The sequence below is a fragment of the Branchiostoma belcheri genome, unplaced genomic scaffold (assembly GCF_001625305.1).
Source record: "Branchiostoma belcheri isolate BF01 breed outbred unplaced genomic scaffold, Haploidv18h27 scaffold19, whole genome shotgun sequence".
NCBI lineage: Eukaryota > Metazoa > Chordata > Leptocardii > Amphioxiformes > Branchiostomatidae > Branchiostoma > Branchiostoma belcheri.
This window is the reverse complement of record NW_017803379.1, coordinates 1,427,710-1,451,931: the sequence shown is the minus strand read 5'-3', so window position 1 is coordinate 1,451,931 and position 24,222 is coordinate 1,427,710. Positions and strand designations below refer to the sequence as shown.

The 24,222-nt window shown below is 44.7% G+C and overlaps 4 protein-coding genes across 4 annotated transcripts in view; 3 read left to right on the top strand and 1 right to left on the bottom strand.

The window, feature by feature from the left end:
- Positions 1–1,465, top strand: part of LOC109467932 (60S ribosomal protein L9-like) — a 6,970-nt gene extending 5,505 nt beyond the window's left edge. Inside the window, exons 4-6 of the mRNA XM_019766092.1 lie at positions 146–271; positions 660–873; positions 1,308–1,465. Coding sequence (XP_019621651.1) covers positions 146–271; positions 660–873; positions 1,308–1,414 — 447 coding nt within the window. The 3' untranslated portion in view covers positions 1,415–1,465. The remainder of the gene's footprint in view (positions 1–145; positions 272–659; positions 874–1,307) is intronic.
- Positions 1,466–3,091: 1,626 nt separating this feature from the next.
- On the top strand, positions 3,092–6,278 carry LOC109468030 (kynurenine formamidase-like). The gene is made up of 5 exons (XM_019766241.1): positions 3,092–3,210; positions 4,331–4,577; positions 4,841–5,002; positions 5,369–5,550; positions 5,692–6,278. Exons 1-5 carry the CDS (start codon positions 3,178–3,180, stop codon positions 5,944–5,946), a joined length of 879 nt encoding a protein of 292 aa, XP_019621800.1. The 5' UTR covers positions 3,092–3,177; the 3' UTR covers positions 5,947–6,278.
- Positions 6,279–6,436: 158 nt separating this feature from the next.
- Positions 6,437–16,563, bottom strand: LOC109468031. Its single transcript, XM_019766242.1, is given in 16 exon segments — positions 6,437–6,658; positions 6,817–7,002; positions 7,201–7,292; positions 7,534–7,716; positions 8,075–8,233; positions 8,640–8,796; positions 9,253–9,509; positions 9,818–9,973; positions 10,280–10,385; positions 10,387–12,469; positions 12,714–12,836; positions 13,110–13,336; positions 13,675–13,917; positions 14,263–14,334; positions 14,734–14,837; positions 16,260–16,563. Coding segments are annotated over 15 exon segments (4,137 nt in total). The 5' UTR covers positions 14,782–14,837; positions 16,260–16,563; the 3' UTR covers positions 6,437–6,613.
- Positions 16,564–21,584: 5,021 nt separating this feature from the next.
- The window catches only part of LOC109467874, a 14,224-nt gene continuing 11,586 nt past the window's right edge, over positions 21,585–24,222 (top strand). Inside the window, 5 exon segments of the mRNA XM_019765981.1 lie at positions 21,585–21,650; positions 22,304–22,429; positions 22,904–23,050; positions 23,290–23,519; positions 23,720–24,200. Of these exon segments, the coding sequence (XP_019621540.1) occupies positions 22,352–22,429; positions 22,904–23,050; positions 23,290–23,519; positions 23,720–24,200 (936 nt within the window). The 5' untranslated portion in view covers positions 21,585–21,650; positions 22,304–22,351.

Genomic DNA, 24,222 nt, shown 5'->3' with positions numbered 1-24,222 from the left:
CTGGCCAATGGATACCTGGTACTGTCTTGCCACCACAGGATCTGCTTGGAGATTATGAATCACTACACATCATGATTGAGATATTTGTACACAGTTGTTTTAGGCTTTCTGCAATACTAACACAAGACCCATCTGTCCCCCTTAGGTTGAGATGAAGATGCTTGGCAGGAAGAAGCTGCAGGTTAAGAAGTGGTTCGGCAACCGTAAGGAGCTGGCCTGTGTGCGCACCGTCTGTAGCCATGTCTACAACATGATCAAGGGTGTCACACTGGTGAGAACCTCAGATTTTTGTCATAATCAATGTTTTGTGTTTTATCTGTGACCTGGTACATTTCTCAGGTGTGCCACCATGGATGTCAATGCAGTAATTGCTTTTCCTTCAGTTTCCATATTTACATATGGATCTACAGTATCACTTAATAAGGCTATGTAAGTATGCAGAAAACATGTAGTATCCAGAAATGACTACATGTATGTGTCAATATATTTGGCAACTGACATTGTTGGGAAGTGTACAGGGGACATATAGATTCTTTTTCTCCATTATCATGTCATTTTATGTCTTTAAAAACACCTGATTTTTGTCCTCCATGCAATCAGCTTGCCCTCAAACTTTTCCTGACTAGTCATTAACATTGCTCTGGATCTGCTGTCCTTAGGGCTACCGCTACAAGATGAGGTCCGTGTACGCCCATTTCCCCATCAACTGCGCTGTGTCGGAGGGTAACTCTGTCCTGGACATCAGGAACTTCCTGGGGGAGAAGGTGATCCGCCGGGTGAGGATGAGTGAAGGCATCAAAGTCAGCCTCTCCACGGCCATGAAGGATGAGCTGTACGTGGAAGGGAACGACCTGGAGCAGGTTTCTCGCTCAGGTGTGTACCAGACTTCCAGATATTTTCATAGGCAAAGAGCTTAAACTGAATACTTCTTCGAGGTATGCAGTGACATTTCAGTAGTCTAACTAAATGAGTTGCTAATTATTATAGACTTTCACTTCTCTGGTGGATGATATTTCATCAGGGCAACCTTTGACAAAACAGTTGTACTGGTAACAGAACAATGTGGAGAAGCTAGCTCGTACACTGAGGGGAAGTGATGGTATCCTTAAAAATGAAGTGCATTGTTTGTGTTGGGAATTGAGAGACTGACATACCCAGAGTCCCAAGAAACATCATGACATCCTTCCCACCTTTGAAGTTTGAACATTATAGAATATGTACTGAGACCTGATAGTGACATTACTGTAGTTTTTTTTTTACTTTGTTTCAACCTTCAAGTCATATTTTCATACTTCTGTCCCCAACAGCTGCCCTTATCCAACAGAGCACAACTGTGAAGAACAAGGACATCCGGAAGTTCTTGGATGGAATCTACGTCTCAGAAAGGACCACCATCGAGGAGCCCCAAGACTAGACATTTCCACACCTAGGAGAAACTATCAAATAAAAAATGTGAAATACCTGACATTTGTGTTGTTCTTTTAACTCAATACCCTTTTAGTACAAAAGTTCTCAAACTGTGAATAGACAATGTAAATAGGTCATATAACAACAGGTAAATACTATCTGGATAGTTGTAATAAACTCGATAATTAGTGTTAAAATCACAAAAGTAGAAAATGGTGCGCCTGCAGACATTAAGCTGATATTGCTGTAACGTAGTAGTAGTAGTAGACCGGTTTATTCAGCGAACAAGAACATAGGAACACTAATAAGCTTCCAGGCAGCTGCCATGGCTTGTCTTCACAAAACATTCTTACAAAACATACATTTATCAATTTAAAAGGTATAGAGTTACATTTAAAAACGGCGATTAAAATCTATAGGAGCATCAGAGCGCTATTACACCTTCAATACGTTGTAGTATTGAAACAAATCAAAACACATGGTAGATTAACAGCAGCTTGAAGAGGTAAGATGGGTCCGTGTGCTACAGTTCATTTAGCCATTTGATCAAGCCAGGAATCCCGCTCGTGGTGTAGTCCCGGGGGGTTGCTGGTACCGAGTGGAGTTTGGCAGATTTTTTGTTGACCACGGGTAGGGGGAAGCCAAGGGCGAAAGCGTTAAGACTTATCCACTTCAGAGCACAAGTGTTGTCTTCGGCGTGACAGGCATTGTAGGTTGAGTAGCTTTGAAGTAAGCAACATGGTAAGCATTCATGTGAGCTTGGCTGGCCGTGTCCGGTTTGCGGGGACGTGAACGGGTCCAATTACTAACTGGCATCCAGCCAACACCGATTCAGGTCAGTTCTAGGGTCAGTTCATCCCTTTTAACGTGACGCCATAAACCATAAAGTCTCCTCAACTTCGAATTCCTGTCTTGCTTGACCGAGGACGGACAGTTCATCACCTAGACCTGTGTCCTCGTCGATCTCCTTCAACGTTAGAGAAGGCGACCACGTCTACGCTTTTCCACTGGTGACGAAAGGAGAACAAAATACTGCAGCTGACCCCTGAAAGGAGGCAAGCTAATGGTAGACTGCCTGACAGCAGGGTAGCAGACCTTGTGGGGCAGACTATACCTAGCCTAGTAGGGCCACAGGTAAGAGACATGACCTGGCATGTATTTACATACATCTAGGGCTACAATACCCCACCATTGCCTGTTGGTCGGAGCTACCAAACTACACAGCTCAACTACATGATTTGATTATTATTGACGTCACTTTTCTGGTGGATGATACTAGTACTAGTATTTGATCTGGACGACCTTTGACCGGGACAGTTGTACTGGTAAGCTGCATAACGTACTGCGCCTGTGCAAAACCCTGATTTTTCAGTCCACATAGCCATTTGAGGGATCTGGAAAAATGGAAGTACCCACTGAAAATAAGGAAAGCCACAGAAAATGGAAGCACCCATCGAAACTGAAAGTATCCACCAAAAATGAAACTGCATTAAATTAAAATTGTACCTTTGGGCTTTCATAAAAAATAGACTCATGCAGCTTTGGTAGCAAGTAAAGTAATAAAAGTACTAGTATATATACGTATAACTATAAAACCAAGGGTGACCCAGTTTTGGTGAAGAGTTGAGCTGATCATGGTATGGGCACATCCGCTCTACTGCGCAGGTGTGCATAAACAACAATTACTGGTCCCTCCCCTCTCCCCTGCAGGTGTTTGGCGTGCTCTCGTACCGTCTGCCAACTTCTACTTCTGGGTTTACGTTGTAAATCATGGACGCGTGTCGCGTTGCCCCGCTGATGTTGGTGAGTTGTTGGACTTTGTTTCTAGTCACCCGGTATTGTATGTATGGAGGTTTACACATTGACGTACACATGTACAACATACGGCGGACCATTAACCAGCCAGAGCTTAGGAATGCCGAGATTCAACCTCGTATAAGGCCATCCGTGACGCCCTTAAACGTCCTTGGTGACCGTGACCTTAAGCTAGAAATACACACGCAATGCAATAGCATATAGAATGTATATCAGTTGTTGTTGTTGGTATCTCCACATGCAGAGCGGACCAAGACTGCCGGTCTGGTGAGTCCACAGAGGTGGCTGAAAAGTCTGAAAGCTGGGTTAATACGTTTCCAGCAAAACACTATCTGCGTGCCCTATATATATAGTGCGTGGGGGGGGGGGGGGCGTGGCATTCCTGCATACCTTTTGATCGTAAATCTGGAAGGCAGCCTACAAGACGGTAATGTGACACATTGAGGTAAAAACTAAACATTCCTGTCAAGGCAAGACGCTTTGTTAGTAATGCTGGTGTCACCCCACATGTCTGGTCAAGGACATCAGGGTCATTCCAGGCCATACTCAAGAATGTCCGGGAATCGAAAGACCTTTCATTCAGTCATTCTGTTCAGTCCCACCCTTTCTTTGCTGTCTATCTGTCAACCCTTCGTCACTCAGATTTGGGTGTATCGATGTCGCACTGATGAAGTGAAAAAAATAAGTACAGGCTGTTTTCTGTGTGAAACCTATTGTGACGCCGGGTTGCCTGGAGGGCAAGTTATTATACGGCCTAGTCTCTGAAATAAACCGTCCCGCCTCAACCAGCATGTCAGCGACCCTTATCTGGAGAAGCCTTCAAGGACGCACATTTAATGCCTGTCCTCTTCAGTGAGCAGAACTAAAGGTTGTTGTGAATAGGAAGCTGTTATTTGATCTGCGGGCCAAGGCCATATTGAGTATTGTGCAGATAGAGTCGCTACTGCCCTTGTTGACGGCGGGATGAAAAGACCCTGGGGCTTTACTCTAATGAAGAGGATAAAGTCCGATATCGGAGAGGCAGAATGGGAGCAGAACGCACGTCTCAACTCAGAACAGAACAATGTGTTTTAAAAGTATTATGAAGCTAGTCATGTCCCTGTTGCAGGTTGCCCTGTCATTCTTAAGTACCGGTGACGCAGTGTTGCCAGGCAACCCGCAGGTGATTGACATGACCTACACGTTCGACGGGACCACCATCTACTGGCCCACGTCGAAGTCTTTCAGGCTGACAAATATCTTCAGAAACTACTCGGCCGGAGGGTTCTGGTACGAGGCTTCTGAGCTGGAGGCGGCGGAACATGGCGGCACGCACCTGGACGCGCCTTCGCATTTCAGCAAGAACAAGTGGAGAGGTAAGTCCTCCACAGTGACGTTAGATCCACCGCCGCCATGTTGGTGGGCTGGATGGATCCAAGATGGCGACTTGCCATTCTAAATGCGCAAGGCCGCAAGCAGTGATTCTAATGAATGCATATATAGTCTCCTACAATAGGAATTTTTGAATAACCGGTATGTAGAGGGAAATTTCGGACATTTTTACATAACATAATCACTTTGCACGCGTCTTTAGCCCACCACCAACGTGGTGTAAATAGCCGATAACGTGTTTCCGCAGCTGACGATATTCCCATCGAGCGGCTGATGGGTCCGGCCGTCGTGGTGGACGTCAGCGCCAAGACAGTCGACGTCGGTAACGCAGAGTACCAGGTCACCGCACAGGACTTCCAGGACTGGGAAAATACACACGGCAGGATTCCGGAGGGATGTTTACTGTTCGGTAGGTATAATCAACGAGGTTATAAGAGAGTGGATTCCTTCCTCAAGCTAACCGTCATCACACACATGCACGCAGTCGTCCCTCAGTAAGACACCTGGTGCGCATAGTTCGTGCAAGGCCGTTCAAAAACCTCATTGGTTCGTGTTTAGAACTTTTATTCGGCCTGTCACACTAAAATCAACGAGGCTTAATGATATGATAATAACAAATCTGTTCTGTTCCAAAGATTATTGTGATTAGCTGCTCGTGATACCGAATTCTCCAACAATGCTGTAATTTTCAATTGTAACAAGAAAGTATATTTTCTGCTAAGTTTCTTTGCTTTTGATGTGTTTTGATGAGAGACATCGTTTCTTCTTTTTTCAGTAAACACTGGATGGGGCAAGTATTGGTCCAACAAACTGCAGTACCTCGGTACCGACACCAAGAACATCTCTCTACTGCACTTCCCCGGAATACACCCAGATGGCGCTCGTTGGCTGGTGCAGAATCGTGGCATGCACGCTGTCGGTATTGACACTGCCTCTATTGACTACGGACAGTCCACTGTAAGTGCTGAAGCATTGTACCATGTAATGGATTTTCTTACCCTAAAATCATGATCTAAATTCCTACACCTTGACATAAAAATGCATTTTAAATTCAGTATATGCATACCAATTGCCATCTTTTTCGTTTGTAAACTTTAGCTATTTGAGACGCACCGAACCCTGTTGGGAGGCAATGTCCCTGGGTTTGAGAACGTGGCGAACCTGGACAAGCTGCCCACCACGGGCGCTATCGTGTACGCCCTGCCGATGAAGATCGGAGACGGCAGCGGAGGGCCGGCAAGGCTGGTCGCGATTCTGGGGAATACAGTCGGAGCAGCAGGAACAGCAAAGCCGATGTTCGGTCTGGTGTCTTTGCTTGCGTACGCAGCTCTGTTGTTCACACGTTTTAACTGATTAACAGTCGATGTTTGTTAGGATTTCGTACTTTTTATGTAGAATAAAGACATATTCAGGGGTATAATAGAGCATTGTATTGTTGCACTTGTACATATAATGCGTAATATGACAGATTGAAAATTTTGTTATGCGTCATGTCTTTGCAACAAATAATCACAGCATAAAATTAAATATACGAATTGATACAACAGATAATCAAGAATCACAAGAATTCTAAATATCTAGTTATTGGCGTACATAAGCTTTCATGTCACGTCAGAACTTTCAAATCAGTTTCTTCGTTCGTTTTTTAACAATAGAACTATCTAGTTTTGTGGAGTGGAATGAGGTCTTATGTTTAAAATTTGTGAATAACTGTGTGTGGAATCTCTGTCAAATGTCGGGACTGAAATATTTGATTAAGCTTCTTCTGGACACTAGACGACAAAACCTATAACTCTTGATCTACACTTTTTGTCTGGTCTTCATGTTCCACAAGACAGTGCAGGTACTTCTACGTAAGCAGTACTTTTCTGTTCATTCACAGTCTTCTACAGCCTGATTGTGTTACTTTAAGCAATAGTTCTTAAGAAAGACTAATACTGAACGGGAGGAACGTCTTCTGTGCTCTACAATGAAACATGTCCAGGCAAACGACACCCTTCTGCAGCTCTGTCCGCAAACGTCAGGCCTTAGCGGTGTCCTCCACCTCTCTGATCAGCCCCTTTACCTGAAAGAAGTCGTAGACATATTTCAGATACCAACATCAATAGAAGACGATGATGTCTAGATAAATCGCTAGTTTATGTATAGATAAGTCGCAATTTTAGAACTGAGTCTGCTTGGAGATTAAGTTCCCTGTACTGGCCCGTAGCCTGATGAACTCACCCATATGTAGAAGGCGGCAGCTCCCGCGCTGACGTCCCGCACCACGTCCTGGTCCAGCCCCTCCAGCAGCAGCTTGGCCTTCATGGCCTTGTCCATGGTGATGGCGCTCTGCTCGCACAGCTGGACCCGCCGCTTCAGACTGTCCTGCCCGGTCTTACCCATCAGCGCCTGGAGGGATTTCCAGTCCTGAAAATAACACGGTATTTCATTTACCTTTACATCGCAAGGTTAAACGCCATTACATTCTGACAAGTACAAATGTACAACCGATGTTCCATCAATGTTTCCTTGTCTGCTTTCGGTCTATGCTCAATCCCAGTACAGCTTGTCGTATGTCATTTAGCAATAGGTATTGGTACTACATAAGTAATGAAAGTTGCTCACTGAAATGTCCGATTCTTGGTTTCCCAGCAACAGGAACGTGGCCGACATGACTCTCTCGACAGCCGGGGGTGGGTGGGCGTAACTTCTGATTTCTGCCAGGAGAGAGGGCAACCTCATTAGAATAATATCAGTGACAACACAGTGATCAGTCCCATCCCTTCCCACGCAAACGCATCCTTTCCTTCCGAATACAATCCTCAAACTTTCAAATGTAACATTCACCGCCATCTTTTGGCGTAGTCACACGTCCGTCGTGTCACCTAGCTCAATGGCTAGAAGTGGTCCTTTGGCTTTTCATTGAGCAACATCGTTAAAAGGGCGCGGGTCTCTTACCTGACACCGTGGTTTGGTTCATCTCTAGGATCTGGTGCCGTAGTGACTCCAGCCGCGCCAGACTCGCGATGACGAGCTCAGCCTGCTCCAACAGGTCCGTCAGGTCGTCCTTAAACGGCGTGGCCATGGACAGCGCTCTCTCCAGAGGGTCCCGCCGTCTGGCTGCGATGGCGTCTCGGAGAACTATACAAAATAAAAGCCAATTTTTATTGCAATATGGTGACGGCACAATTAGTCAGACAATACTCATTTTCAGGTGAGGAAAGTCACGTAAAGTGCCTTTTCCAAGGGCACAAGATCGGTGGCATGGCAGGATTTGAACTCGGGACATCTTGGTTTCTGAATGAAGGTTATACATCCAGGTAATGCACTACACAGAGATACACAAGAAAGATACTCAAGCAACTGGATAGATTTTAGAAACTGTCAGATGTTTCGAGTAGCATCCACCACTGACTGACGAAAAGTAGTGGATGCATCAATGTTAGAAATGACGAAAATTTAAGATTATCTGAACTACGAAGATAAAATTAGTACGTACCTTGTCTGACGTGTAGCATCTCCAGTGCTTTCTCGGCGCTTTTGAAGACCGGGTCCTCAGCGTTCAGTCCTAGCGCCCTGTACTCCTCCATCGCCTTCAGCAGCCGCCTTCTGTTCCGGGACCGGATGGCGTCCTGTAGCTTCTTCCGCACCGCCAAATCTGGGAAGAAAGAAGTCAACATACATGTATGTACTATTTCGTGAGTTTCAGAACGCATCACTGTTGTGAAGACGACATCAAATACATTTGAACGGCCATCCTGGAATCAGGGAAGACAGTTGACAAGATGCCTCCGCACCATTTATATGCCGTAAAACCTAATTTTGTGACACAGATTCATAGGGAAACAAAGAAAGGAACGCAAATTCTCCATTTTCATTGTATACGACACAGAATGTCGTGTAGCCTGGGGGAACAGCGTACTTGTGACAACGGTTGCTGTCCTTGGTGCTGAATGGAATATCTGTTATCGAAAGTACGTTTTAGTTTATTAACTCAAGCTGAAACACTGCTGTTACATCAGAAGAAGGAACGGACGCTTTTCTAACACGTCTTGGACTCGTACCTTTTGGTTGGTCGACGATGACGTCCTGTAGAAGCTTGACGATCTCGACCTGCGCGGAGTCCTGCAGGGAGTCCCGGAACACCAGGAACGCGTCCTCGCCTTCTCTCCGCACCGCTCCCACTACTGTCCTGTTCGCCGCGGGCTGGTTCAACACGACCTGCGGGGATCAACAAGCCATGTTGAATAACATAGTGAAAGACTAAGTAGTAAAAGAGGCGGATCCTACATGTATATGAGGAGGATCGAACAATTAAATATGGATATTTATGACATAAGATTCAAGGCTTCAGAGATTTTCGTGTAATGTTTTTCACCTGCTTGTCTGTCAGTCATCTTTCTCAGAGATTCTGACTAGAGTACTGCTTCTCGCCGCTATATGTAGCCGATGTCGGTGGCACTTTTTCGGCAAGAACACAATCTCAAACGTGGCTAAGTTTATATCCCCCCTCGTCCCAGTTCATCACTCTGGTTGACTTCCTTACCCAGGCCTTATCCTTGATCCATTTTATTTGCTCCAGTTTCTACTGTTGATCTGTAGGGTTATAGAGCACTGCTCGCCCCTTTACGTGATAAGTGTAGACTATACCCACACATATGCAGAAGTCTGACTCACGTTTTCACTACAGCTTCTCTCCTCCTGTTCTGTCAGGATGCCCTCCCTCGCCAGCCTGGGAACGACGGGGGCCGGGTCCATGTCGGCCACGATGGCGCTCTCGTACCTGTTGAGGAAGCCCTGGTACGCCTCCTCCAGTCCCGTTTGGACCCCTCCTCTCTGCCAGCGGTCCACGGTCTTCCTCAGCACCATGGTTTCTGTTCCACCCTTCTGGTCAGTCTCCAGTAGTACGGTCCGGACTGAGGAGCCGCTGTCACCTGGGGTACGACGCAGTTTATTTTAAAACACCTGAAACTGCTGTTAACATGGAAGCCACATTGGGACATGAAGACAAGGTTAGTACCCTCTATAACTCCCTTGATAAAAGAGGCTCAGTCTCAATTTCTCTGTGATAATGTCAACTGCACAATGCCAAAGACAGATGTCCAGATGGAATTTTCTGGCCTTGGTCTTGTCTCGCAAGGAATGAAGAGGATAATTAAGTAACGTTAAGTAAGTATATTGAAATACGTGCGGCCAATATTGTAGGCCTTGATTGGACTCTAGTATCATTTACTCAACTTACCGACTCTGTATTCTAGCAGCAGGGAGAATTTGGGATCGCCCTTCCCGAACTTGGCGGCCAGCGTCATCGGCTTTCCTCGGTCCTCTTCGTCCGGCGGCACGGTGACCTGACCCTCCCAATGCCCCTCTGCCGTCTGCTTCAGGTGGCACAGGAACCCTGGAAACACAGAGGAACAATATTGTCATCAAAAATGTTATTGACAGAGAAAGTAGGAAGGAGTCGTTGAGATGACAATGTTCATGGCCAGCAAATTCTCGATGATTCAGAAGTCTATTAAGGAATATTTATCAGGATATATTGGCGTCGTTCTCATTATATTGTTTATAACGGATGTATGTTTTCATAACATTTCTGTCCTCACGACTCAGCATTCTTGTAATATTTCAAAGCTAGAACAGCATGCAAGGCTGTAATGAAAATTACAAGATACATCCCCTCCTTCTGTTGGAAAGATTGTTTTACCTGTTGAAGTGATGACGACGACATCGGTAGCCCCCGGCACTTTGACCTTGTACCGAACAGTTTCTCCGATAGGAAGGATTCTTGTGAGGGGCTGGTCCACACGGAAACTCCGGTCTCCAGCCTTCCAGCGGCCGCGGCAGCAGAGGACATCGCTGTACCCGGCTCATGCAGTCAAAAAGGTAGTTGACGACACAGCATAGCTTGTCGCCGGTGCTTGTATCTTTGATGTACAGAGAGAACTTGTAGTAACCTCTGAGCGGCAAGAGAGCGAGCGCAGTAGAACGGTTCTCTTCCGTAGCACTTTCCTGGACAAAGCAATAGTTCTTACAGTCTTTCTCTGCTCCGTTGTCCCAGTGGTTGAGGGTCCAGGTTAAACCCGCGTTGTCTGGGTTCTCGAAAGTCAGGCGTATTGCACCGGAATTGCTCACAACTAGGGGATCCGTGTGACTCACGAGTTGGAGATGGAACTCGGTGAACATAGGGAACACCGGACCCCAGCACGCAGTGGACACCCGCGGAAACCGGCGGACGTTTTTAGGCGCCATGCTTTCACAAATGATCAAGTAGTTCACCACATCACTGCTGGGTTCCTCGTCATCCGTCTCTTTGCAAAAGATCTCAAGACAGTACTGGCCGTTCTCGGGCAAACGGGCAAGAAACGCGCCTTTGTTTCCGTTGTCGAGCGATCTCACACACATGTAGTCCGACATGTCCTTATCCTGGTATCTGAACTGACTGAGGAAAGCAACGCGCAGTGAAGACGACAGTCTGATTTCAACTTCCCGCGACCGGCAAGGAATGTAGGCGTCGGAATGGCTGTCTGTTGAAAGTTTAAGGTCACGAAATGTGGGGACGTTTTTGCCCCACTGGTCCCCATTCACAGAAGGGAACGGTTCGCACGCCGGCTTCGTGCCTGTACAGTGGATGCAGTAGTTCGTGACGTTTCGCAGTTTGCCTTTGTGGCCGAATTCTTCAGCAAAGATGGCTAGCCGGTACCAGCCGACCCAGGGCAGCCGCAGCCAAAATTGCACCTCCTCCTCCTGCGTCTGACGGAACACGTGATTGCTGAAGTCTATCTTCTCCTCTGCGGTCTCCCACGTGAGTTTGTGAGACCACACCAGCGGTCTCTCGGTGAGAATTCTGATGTCTGCCTCACCTGTACTGGTCTCCAAGAACGCGCTGTCGTGTGGTCGAACTGACAGCCCGCGCTGCGAAAACAGAGGCTCGATAGGTCCGAACAGGCCGTTGGAAACTTCGGGGAAAGGGTCAATTCCAGTTTTCCCGTCTTTGACGATGTAGCTACACAAAGGCGGAGTGTCGCCCTTTTCTTCGCCGGACGCATCTTGAGCGTAGATAACCAGTCCGCAGTTTCCCGTCAGCGGATCAGCGATGTGAAACGTGACGACTCCGTCCCGGATCTCGTGCGCGACGTTCCGCAGCAGGTGGCCGTCCTGGATGCTGTTCTCGTACAGCTTCGCGCTGAAGCGGAGATCTCGCGAGAGTGCGAATTCCACCTGCGCCCTGCCGTCTATACAGGTGATGGTAGATGACCGGTGAGATATCGGCATCACGCCCTTCTCTAGCGCCTGGTTCCCGGGTCCCCAGTTTCCCTGCCATTCCGGTAGTAGAGAGTTAGCAGTGTCACTTAACGCCTCGGTACAACTTATCATGTACTTACAAACAAACTTGTTAGTTTCTTCTCCCTCAACTCCGACAAATATGTCCAACAAGAAGTCCCCCTTCTCTGGTGGAAAGGAAACAAACTTCACGGCGTCCTTCTTCCGCGATTGTCTCACGAATCTGTCCAGGTTGACACCCCGCCATTTTGTCCCGTTGTCCGCCATCTTTAGATGGTGTGCGAACTTGACCTTGCTGTGGTCTTCTGGCCTGAATCCGATGTAAATGGTAACTTCGCCATTTGTTGTTTTCAGCAACCCTTGGTGATGACTCAGCAGTTTTAGCTGATATGTGAAGAAATCCGGCCAGCATTTCACGTGAGATTCAAAGTCTGGTAACGAAATCGGTTTGGGAAGAAGTTGCATGTTGTCCACATCCGGGTAATGAGAGATGATGTAACGGCTTGGGTCAGGTAAGAAGTAGAACTCTTCGACGGAGTACACCTCCTCTAGTTCCTTCATGTCGTCATCGATCATGTGATGGGAGCCCCACGATGTGTCTATGATACCCCATCTGTAATGTGTAGAGTTGAAAGTTGTCTCCCACACATAATACATAAGGCTATCCCGAAAGAACACTTCCTCAATAGTTTTAAACAACAACACAGCCTAAAGACTCAACATGTTCTATAGCTGCTATGGGCCTTAAAGTCCCTATTTTTCTTTGTTTGTATCGCTAATAAAAACAAGTTACCATGTTGGGAAATGCCAAACTATATCCCTTGCATTATTAGCCAATGCTGGACAGTCTCACTGACCTGTTATCTAAGAGCACGAGTGTCCAGCTCCCTCTGTGATCCGTGCCCTGTAGTGCCGTGCCCGGGAGACAGCGGACGCCCTTGGTGTAACCATTCACCACCTCGTGCTCCAGGCCTGCATGACTGTCACAGGCAGAAAACAAGAAATAAGGAGAAGGTTCAGTGATGATACTAGTAGCTACCTTGGAATGTGCCAGTACGTCATTTGCTGTTATTATGCGATAAATGATGAAACTGCTGTAGTAGTAAGTGGAAGATTTAAGCACCTCAAAAGAACGTTTGCAACAAGAATAGATCATTTTGAGACACGGCTAACAACTTCTTAGCTATATAGTCTATGACATTGCCCACCATTAAAAGTTCTATACCCCATTGGACAATCGTGTCATTACCAACCTGCAGAGTTGACTGAAGAGAGCAGAATGAAACTCTCTCTTCTCCTTGATCTCCTTCAAGTGCCACTCAGGTGAGTCCTCTTTCGGTTCGGACGGGAACTGCATGTTGACGATGTCCTGAGCGGTGACCCATCTGAAGAGGACCCTCGCCTTCTCCAGCTCTGTCGTGCACGGCTCTGTCAGGTGCTCAACGAGCGAGGCGAAATCCTCACTCAGCGACTTCGGAGTCTACAGGATCAAAGATTTGTATTAAAAATGAGTTACTTCTTAGTAGATTGACATAGTGAGTCGGGGTTCTATCATGTATAGCCATGTAATGATGCATACTGATTTTTACGTCGCTGTAGGCTTTATTTGTAATATGCCCAAAACAGTTAATCAAGCAACTGGATATGACTTTGGAAACGGTAGGACGTTTCAGTCAGGTGGCCTTTCGTCAGTCACACTGGAGAGATCTCAAAATCTGCAGGTTTATAAACACGAATTATTGATTGATATGCAAATAAGTTAAGACAAGTTTATTTGTGATAGCTAGAAACTGAGAGTTACGTTAATGTCACGTTTACCTTAACAGCATGTTCATCTATGTCCTTAAAGACAGTGTCCTCCGTCTCAGATGTGGGCATGTGAATCACGTGTTTCGTCTCCCGGTTTTTGTCCACCATCGCGTACGTCATCAGCCCGTCAGAAGTCGGCGTCCTCTCCAGCTTCCCGCTCTTCCCGTCGTACATCCCGCACATCGCGCAGGTCTTCTTCCACCCCTGGCGGTTAGTCGACGACACTGCAGGCATCCAGTCTTTCTGGAAGACCTATCAAATTCATTTACATCGTTGGTTTGTTATGTCAGGAACCAGTAACAGATGGAGGATAAAAGAGTTTGCTAATGAGGTGATAAATACTTCAGGTTCTTCATTTAGCACATATAGTGTTTAGCCACCGTGCCTCTCTGAGCTTTAAACGGCATCAGACTGGTCATAGGAATGACTCATGAACAGGCTCTCATAAATGAATACAATCAGCGAAACAGTCAAGATCTATGAATAAAAGGGACCCCCGATAGAATTTAAGTGTATAGCAGTTGGGGAAACAGCACAGATGGAAAAGAAACAGTTCGAACACTCCCTTCACTTTAGCGAGAAATTTTCTCCACCCACCTTGCGAGCTGCTTCGAGCGCGAGAATCGTTCCATTTCCTGCTCCGTGCTCAGCACCAGTCCCGAGTGGTCTCTGCGAACATATTTTACTCAGAAATTACTGATTATTGTCTGCAAATCCATATATACAACTGCCTGTCGAAGACTCGTCCATCGAAAAGACAGCAAAAAATATATCCTTAATTCAGATTAAACTCAATGCCTTGCGAGAAACAGAATTTCCGCTGAGACCTAACCACCTTTCGATGACGTACCATCCTTACCTTATTGAGTTATACCGTCAAACCACAAAACCACAAACAAATCCACACACCTCATGATCACCGAAAATACAGCACTCTTGTCGAAGGTAAGTAAAATGCTACTAGCCTGGCCTATTTTAGCTCTCGGTGAGTTTTTTTTCTCTCTGCAAGACTCGGGAGCTAAAATAGGTCTGATCACCAGGCTACATACGTACAGTGCTACTACTCACCTTTGCTGCGTCTGACTTCGCCATGTCGTGCGAAGACCCACAGCCCATATCGTGAACAACACGTCCACAAGGAGAACTGAGGAAGAGACTTCCTCAAAACATCTCTGTAACGCAAATGGAACGTAATCAGAGCTTGGCAACTGTATCATAGGCATTGGAGTATGAAATACCACGTTAGGAGACCATATGTACCCTGTATTGTTGTCGTAAAACTGGACCGAAACTAATGGAGTAGTTCTGCTTTGCGATCAAATCACCTGCTACGACCAAATCCCCATTTTACAGCGCAGTAGAGGGGATTCACATGTTCATAATATTATATTTTGTGCACGTGTTGCCAGGTAGATAAAGTGACCAACGCAACGTGTCGTAGTCAAAGCGCAGGGTCACTGTACTCTACCTGAAGGTCGTCCAAAATAAACAGACGTGACAAGAGGTCGCATCAGAGAGGAAAAGGTGTGACTGGCAAACACTGTAAACTGTGCGACAAAAATCAAATTCTAACCGAGGCTGAGTGTAAAGCAGCTGTTGTCGTCGCACTGTAGTTGTGTTAAGAAACCTCGAAATGCAGAAAGCTTGCTCTTAGATTGGTGAGATAGGCGACAACACAGACTCATGATCCGTACGTTCTGAATATTCTAGGTAAAAAGATACGAGGCTATCTTTTTAATCGGGTATTAGGTGTCGGTCACTGCATTAACATGAAAGATTAGTAAGGAAACGATACACTGTTTTCTACTCTCATTCAACGCAACCCCATTGTTAAACGTACCGGCTCCCCTGCACTATGGAATCACAAAAACACAACTGCATTTGTCACAATCAGAGGACTAAAGCTACCTGTCTAAACTAGACTACCCCTCATCAAGGACAGATTCTAAAGAAACATTGTTGTGTAAACAAGGGAAGCTGTCATGATGTGCGCATTAAAACATTGCAGGAGATCACATACCTTACCATACGTCACATAGGATATATACTACTGTAACACTGTTAAGGTAGTCGAGAAATATAGAAGTTTATACTGGCCTCGTAGGAGCTACAGACTTCGTAGTTACGTGTTTACATCAGCATCAAATTATTTTTAAAAACATGTCCCCACAACAAACACACTCATCTTGCCTTTTATATGTGACACAAATCGTTTATCGTAACAAAGTTTCGGGGTCATCTTGTATCATTTTACAGGCCACAACACTTAAAAACAACATGTTATGGTTGACACGGTTTCAAAACAGTCTTTTCAAATGTAGCACAGGACTCTTCGATTAAACTGCTATACGTATAGATATGTCTAAACTATATGAAAGAAATAACACCGACTAACTAGGTCTTCTGAACTTTGAACTGGATGGTTATAGCCAAGATTAACTGAAGTACACCTGAGCTTTAAATAAACATTCCGTCAACTTACCTGGCTTTCTTATGGTCTGACTGTTCCAACTAATAATTTCTTACCGTCAAGGTGTATGGAAGACGCTAATCAGGTGAGCACCTATTGTCAATCATAATTGAATTTTACTCACCTTTTCTGAAGAACAAGGGCTCAGCGCAGGGACCGGGGAAACACAATATGGAAGACCACATCCGTTTGTCGTCTGCACTTGTCGTCAGGTGGTTTTGGTGCGTGATTCTGTGTTCCTACAGACATAGCTTCGGGCGGTACGAAGCGCTGTGTCTGAGTGGGTCCTATTCTGACTATATGCCATCCCTTCAGTATGGAGTAAACATTGAGGTTTATATAGCCCCCTCGGCTTGACTCCTAGCTCTATGGTAACACCGAATTCTCGTGTTTCACGGAGAGGGATTATATTGCAACGATCACGTATACATGTCAGGCCTATTGTGTGCATCTAAAGCATATATTAACTTTAGGCAAATACTGCCTGTTCTCAGTTCAAATAGAATACGTTTCCAGCGGAAAGTATTGTGATGATAAATGGATTCATGTTGCCACAGGTCTCGGTATAGTACAGGGGAATGGCGCGAGGCTCTATATCTTCGAAACTATGAAACTCTACAAAATACATGCCATGTATCTCCAGCAAGGAAACACGTGTACTTTTCTCTGAATTTCTAAACTGACGTGCCGTCTTATGAGCTTCTTTTAATACACATTTGGCATAAAGAGACTGCAATATGGACCGAAATTCTGTAGAATCCACTTTCTGTTAGTGTTGATCAGAATTCTTTTGTACAACTTGGACAAGTCAACATCGTCGATAGTTCGTTAGGGGTCCTAAAATGTGAAAAAAATAACGCTAAACCCCCCAACTACGACAACAACACACGGTGTTCTCATGTGTAATTATGTCTTAACGATATTTGCTTATTCCTGTACATCACCAATTTCTCACAGTAGCAACTGACCATCACTTCAGACTTAATCCGACGCGGAAAGCAGTAGTTGACCGTATTTGATCTTGACCACTAATGGGCAACGGCCAATAGAACTTGATAACCTAGTCCTCTAGGGTGGCGGATGATAATGGCTTAATGCTCAGTTGGTCGAGTGGCGCTCAAGAAGGACGTCTTTACATCACCATCAGGCTAAAAGTGAGTCAATATGTCCTTTAGGGTATGTCACAATGCCCCATACAGACTCCGTGTAAACACATGTCTGCGTTGCTAAGTTGTGCGGACACACACATGTACGGAAGGCATTATGATCATTGACATTACGACCCCACCACTACTGTCTTAGTGTCAACTTTTTAAGATGGAATATCCATAGACTTGACGCTTGTTGGTGTGCAGAATGGCGTTGTTTAAGTAATATCCCGCCCTAGTGAGTGAACCAACCCACGCTCCAGCTTGTACATAACTGCACCTTGTACCATTGAACTTTAGCTCGTCTAAGTTACAAGTAACCTTTTGTCCGCGTTGTTTACCGTCACAATAGAAAGCTTTTTGGTCAAAGGGTTTCGTATGTCGTCGCCTGGAGCTAGTCGGATACACTCTTAAAACAAGGGCCAGTTGCCTTGGACCTCGGCATAGTTGAATCACTGTGTTACGTGGTGCGGCTGACTGCTCATGGGTCTGGTTGTGTTTACCAGCGCACCGGTGTCCAGACGGATTTCTTAAAACTCCTGAAGAAGTGGTGGCAACAACTTCAGTGTTGCTTGGGGGGCTAAGGTAGGACACTGTTTGTTTTTTACGAGATATATGAGCCATTTTAGGGTATTTCGTAAATTGTTATGCATCAGATGTTGACAAAAGAAACAGACATTAATTGTGTTTTTGTTGTATTTAGTAACTCTGATGTAGAATGGGTTAAATCTGTCTAAGCGAGTACAATTTGCTCTCTACTGGCACTACAGGTTAACAGTTTAGTCTTGGCAAACATGTGGTGTGTACGGTGCACCTTCCAACACCCCCTTTAGTGCAAACAACTTAGGGTAACTAGTGGAAGGATCCCATACGTTTCCTCGTTCATAAGGAAACAAAGCACGGTGGGCACACCGCATGTGGAACGTTACGTTCCACATGTTCACCCCTCTTTTTCACTGAATGTCAAATGTACAAGATGGAACATGCCATATAGTTTGGAAAGGCTAGAAAAGTTACCTCCTTACTGGATCGGTCTAAAATATCACGCTTCAGTATTCAGTGTCAATCATTCAAAACATACATGTGGAACTGCATTTGGCAATTTGCTGGATTGTAGATTTAGGTATTTTAGCCTAGCTAGTACGACGTTAATGCTGACTTTGAGGATTCATTGAGGATTCACGATTCACTTGCACCTTCTTGTTGTGGATTGATAGATGGTATTAAAGATACACTTCCACCATTTTTGGGGCGGGGGGGGGTGTTTCTTTGTTGTGCATTTGTTAATTGATAGAACGTAATGTAGATGGCATAGAATCGGCATGACTATTATATGGTTGTCCTAGTTATACCGATCAGGTATCCGAGGGAGGGAGGGTGCATGTGTGCGTGGGTAGGTGTGTTTGTCTCTCTCTCTGATTCTCTGTCTCTTCCTCTCTGTGTACTACTGTGTAGTACTAGGAACATTCGTACAACAGATTTTAACTATTCGATATCAATTCTGACGTAAGGTCTGACGTTAAATGAAACCAGTGGGTGAAAAGTAGAATGTTGTCTAAATCTCTATGGGGTTAGTTTCGCTATGTGCGCTGTTTAGAGAAAAAACTAACCATTGTCGGTTACTACTGTCATTATTAACGGTGCGAGACGGCTGCCACGTCCATGGATACGTGGTGACTAGATGATCATTATAGGATCATTGTAGGGAAGAGATATTGTTATTGTAAATAACTACAAGCTAATTAGCTTTATACTCAAACTACCTGTGAATCGGACTTTGGGAACAAACTCTTGTAAGTGTACAGGAGGCAAATATGATCGCAATAATGTATTGACTCTCCCACGACCCGCTAACGCGATCTTTCACCCCATATAAACAACAACCACCTGGTTAAGTCTTTAGCACATGGAATCTATAAAATAATGACATGGTGTTCATAAATCTTTGATAACGTCATTACACATGAGGTGTAGGCATAACATCTAGATTTGATCAGGTTTGAAACCTTTGCCTTACGTGAATAGAATCATAAGTATCACGCTTTTGAATAAACAAATTTGTGTCTCACTTCTAGTATGTTTAACCATGCTACGTGGGTGGAAAGTAGCGGCTTTGTACATCATATAATTTTTTTTCAATACCTCACTGTACACTCGTTCTCATTCAAATGTACAAAATGCTGTCGCCACTCTTTACGACTAGATATGAGCCAAATGACGGACCTCATCGTTGCTTTCTTGACTTTCCCACTTCACTTACTATGTTTCACGAAAAATGTACCACAAAACTAGATTTGATTGATGACTTGAGAGAAATTATGGTCGCGGGTTGGATTTCTCCCCCTAAAAAGCGGCTGTCGCCTGAGAAGAAATAGAAACTTTAAAAAGCAACCTAAAACGTAGCAATTTGATTACGGCAGTAGTTTTCTGTCTGGTGAAGTCGGGTGGCCAGGCCTTCTGACTGATCAAGTCAGATCGCTCCTGTCACTATTTTTGTACGCCGTGCGAGGTGGTTCATACCTGTCGCCAAGTTCTGTAACATCCGTTACCGCTCAAGTAAGACGGTCGTGCAGTTTAGATAGAGTCACATATAAGACAAGAAATTGCCATTTTGATGACTTTTAGCAAGTTTTCTAGGTTTTTAAGAGAAGAAGAAAAGAGTGTGTGCTGTCATTTGTAGCCACCTTCGCTGAACAAATTGTTTTACAGTAATGAATGTAACATCCGTTACCGTTGTTTTTACTTTCAATTTTAGTTTCTTCACCTGGTATATAAAAAGTCGCCCAGTTTTGAAATGTCCGTACTTATGCCTCCTTGTTCTCAAAGGATGGAGATAAAAACTGCAGATCTTCTTGGAGAAATAAACAAAAACGTCCGTTTTGTAACATCCGTTACCGGTAACGGAAGTTACACCTGTAGCGAAAAAGACGTAACAAGAGATTGAATTTCCCTTCCCTATGCACCATAAACATAATAGTTGGAAACAAAGTAGAAAAATATGGATCCGAAGAAAAATAACCCTCTGTGGCGTCAACAAACTCAAATGTTCTACTCTTCTTTACTTCCAAAGATATTTTTTGCTACTTCTATACACTACACTTAGCTATCTTTATGTGTTCGATACGTGTATATTTACCAGTAAATAATGGGCTGACAGAAGTACTCTCATAGATACTGACGCCTAATGGCTTTTGAGGTGATGTCATGAAAACAAGCTTTATTGTACACCAAATTCATGCTGATGTTCCAGTGTTTTTGCCCCACTAAAAATGCATTGTTTACATATGTCTTATCTAAGTGCATAAATTTTCGGTAACTTCCCATGACAATTAAGCTGTCCTTTTTTGGTAATCATTAATTGAGATGTTTTCCTAAAACATAAGGTAGGTGTGCCTGAAAAAACAGATCATCAATTTTTCGACCAAAAAATCACCATTTTGTACATTTCAATGAGAACGAGCCTGTAGAGATTGTTGTTTTTGATAACCTTATCAGTTGAAATGGTTTAACTACTCAATAAGGAACTCCTACAGTATCATTCTCTACTTCAGTGTCAGGGTGAACATTCGACAGGATGGGGTGTGGGGCGTCGACTTCCGGCCAGCTTCAGAGCCAGACTGTCCTGGGGCCGGGTCAGTACCCAGTACCGTGCACCTCACCGTATTACCAGGTACGGGATACATGAGAGCCATGCATGGGCATGGATCTATGCATGACATTTTATATATCGTGGATTTCAAAGACAAGGGCGCCGTGGGTTTTTTAATGGGATCACCTGCCCAACTATAGAAAGTTTGTTGATGCAGATGTAAAACACCTTACAGTAAATCTTACAAATCTATTCTCATCTCACGCAGTGTTTGAGGAGTATGTGGCCTTTACTTCTGTTTTTCGGTATTTGACAAGTGTCGATCAATAATATTGACAGCTTAATTGATTGACTAATTTAACAGTTAGTCATGGGACGAGATGTTTTTTCAGACTATGAACGGTATCATAAAGTTTCAACGTGCGTGCTATATTATCAGTTCTGTAAATTTGTTTTATCGTGGACAAACTTTTCATTGTACTTCTTTTCAATATCTGAATCTATTTTTAAATATTCGGCTAGACTTGAAAGTTGTTACCATTTGTTTGGTACTATGATATTTGCCTTGTGGAGGAAAAACAAAGATATACAAAACATTATGGTACGTGTATAATGGGTGCAAAACTTAAAGCATATAACCAGTACGGTCGGTTGAACTAAAGTTTGTATCCGTATGTCCAACATTTCTCTTCCTTTTTCACTGTTGCAGCCGGTTCTGGTACCCGGCCCCAGTAATGGACAACCAACAACACCGACAACAGTCGCTGATACCAATCGGGTAACTGTTGTTGTTGTTTAATCAACTTAGTTTAACTCTGACAGTGTTATATGGTGTCTGACGTTACCTGCCATGGTAGCTTTCTTCCACCGTCTGAAAGGAACAATTGTATCCTGGTAGTTGTTATATTAGCAACGCATGCGGAAATGGAATCGTGTTTAAGTCGGCAGGGGGTCATGCTATTGATTTCAAAATTTGAAAAGGATGACGACAAAAGAAAATATTTTAAAAAAATAGAGTGACAGGAGACAGCAAATTCACAATCATTCAAAGCAGAAAACAAAGAGTAAGCATTTTCACACACCGTTTGCGGTAGGCTTTATTTGGCAAGCTGCCAGTTATGTGAAATGGGCTACGTGCTCGAGATGCCGTACTAGATATTCAGAGCGTAAAATTAACAGGAAAGGAAGCTACAATAATACAGCAGGTGAACGGACAATCCAAGAAAACTTGCCGTTTCTATTCAGAACAATATCAATGTCAAAATTGATGCAGATTATTTTATTGTATGTATGCATCATGTAAATGAATGATATCGGCGACATTACTATGCCATTTGCGCATTGAAATTCAGCATCTTATTCCGATGTGACGAACTAACACATACCAATTTACATGTACATCATATACAATGCCACTTCCAATCACCACAGTGGACGAAGGTGAACAGGAAGAAGAAAGTCATTGAAGGGCCGGACTGGATGCCGAGTGTTCCTGATGACGTCAGACTGACGTGGCAGACCACCTGCAGGATGTGCAGTGTTCACAATGATGAAGAGGTGAGACATCGTGCTGTACAGCGTTTTATTCATCTGGGGGAGGGGGGATCCAATGTAGTATCAAATTGACATTTACTGCCACTTCTTAGCACATGTTTTGCGATCATTTCAAGCGTTCAAGCGTTTGAAATAACACAGGAACAAACTACGTGAGAGAGTTCCTTTATTTCTGGTATTATCAATCAATAGCTAGACCCTATGATAGGAAGCAAGCAACAGTTTTCTGTCAGCGACATCCCGTTTTTGCCTCACAGATATCGGGTTCATTTAACTGACTACATCTAAAAATGACAGAAAAATTGAAAATCCAGTTTTACTGGCCTGAAATCGCATTGGATGCCTTTAAGGTAAAACCATGAAACCAAGACTGTATGCACAAAGGATAGCCAATAGCAATATGTATTGGGAGGTTAGTGTGAAAGTGTTAGATCCTCCGTATATATATCTGCACATCCCTCGCCCGTACCTGTCCAGGTGTGGCCGTTCTCCCAGGAGACAGGTGAGAGGATGCTGACGTACACGGTACTGGGGGCCGGCGGGCGGACTGGTCACGTGGTCCACAAACCTTCCCTGTTCTGGGAGAAGGAAACATTCAGAGAACTGGACGGCTACGCCAAAAAGGTGGGGAGACAAACATGAGCTTTACTTTTGGATATTTTTACGGTAGGATAACCATAACAATACTGATTTCATCTCAAAAATACAGGAGATAGTAAACTTATCATTGCCGTTTGATTTCGAATGGGATTCGATGATCAATATAATTTTCCTGCTACTGTTGCAAAAGTGTAAAATAAAACTTGATGTACAGTCGGTCATACCATTCACGACTGTGTTCTTACTTTTCTTCATTCCCACAGGCTCCGCGATCACTCAATGGCGACTTCCAGCTCCTGGTCAGCCATCTCATGCAGCCCACACACACGGAGCTGGAGAAGGTGCGAGTCCTCTTCAGCTGGATCGCAGCACAGGACGTCCATCGCATGCAGTTCCCACAGCCGCCACCAGAGGGTTCTCCCGACTGGTTTCTGCAGAAGATCAAGCAGAGACGGACGGATGCCTATCGCTACCTCTTCAACTATCTTTGCAGGTAACAGCAGTGTATCTGGTCAACGACATACACAGTGCTATTAAAAACCCATGAAAGCCCACCAACATTTAGCTACATTTCAGAGATTAGTACATGTACTTTAAATACAAATAAGCTTTTCAAATAAGCGGCTTCCACTGTAGTAGATCTGATTTATTTTGAAATTCTAACATTGATTGCTCTATCCTTGTTTGTTGCAGATATGCTGGACTGCAGTGCGAATTCGTGAAGGGCCACTGTAAGGGTGCTCGCTGCTTCCCGGGAACCAAGTACGTCGGAGAACCTCCCTCGACCACGTGGACCGGCGTGTGCATCGACGGTCGGTGGGGAATCGTGGACACCCACTGGGGATCCTACTCCGTCATAGACGACGATGACGACAAGGCCTTGGAAGACCTCCAGTCCCAAATATCCATGGACGAGTTCTACTTCTTCCCCAACCCTCTCCACTATCTCAGCTCTCACTGCCCCGAGCATCCCAACTGGCAGCTGATCGAAAACCCCGTACCTTTGGAGATTTTCGAGTCCCACGTCAAGTGCACTTCTGCATTTTTCGCTCTCCGCTTGTTCTTGCTGAGTCACCACAGCGGCCTTGTACACACGGAGAACGGCCAGGTGGACATCTACATCGGCCTTCCTCCCCAGGCTAGCATGAACAAGAACATGGAATTCACCTACAATCTGAAGACAAAGGAAGAGCAGT

What these genes read in the sequence shown, in the direction of transcription:
- LOC109468030 (XM_019766241.1), top strand. Translation starts at nt 3,178, where the DNA reads ATGGACGCGTGTCGCGTTGCCCCGCTGATGTTG. An exon ending in GGAGGGATGTTTACTGTTCG is followed by an intron (nt 5,003 to 5,368) that starts GTAGGTATAATC and finishes TTCTTTTTTCAG; the next exon opens with TAAACACTGGATGGGGCAAG. An exon ending in TTGACTACGGACAGTCCACT is followed by an intron (nt 5,551 to 5,691) that starts GTAAGTGCTGAA and finishes TGTAAACTTTAG; the next exon opens with CTATTTGAGACGCACCGAAC.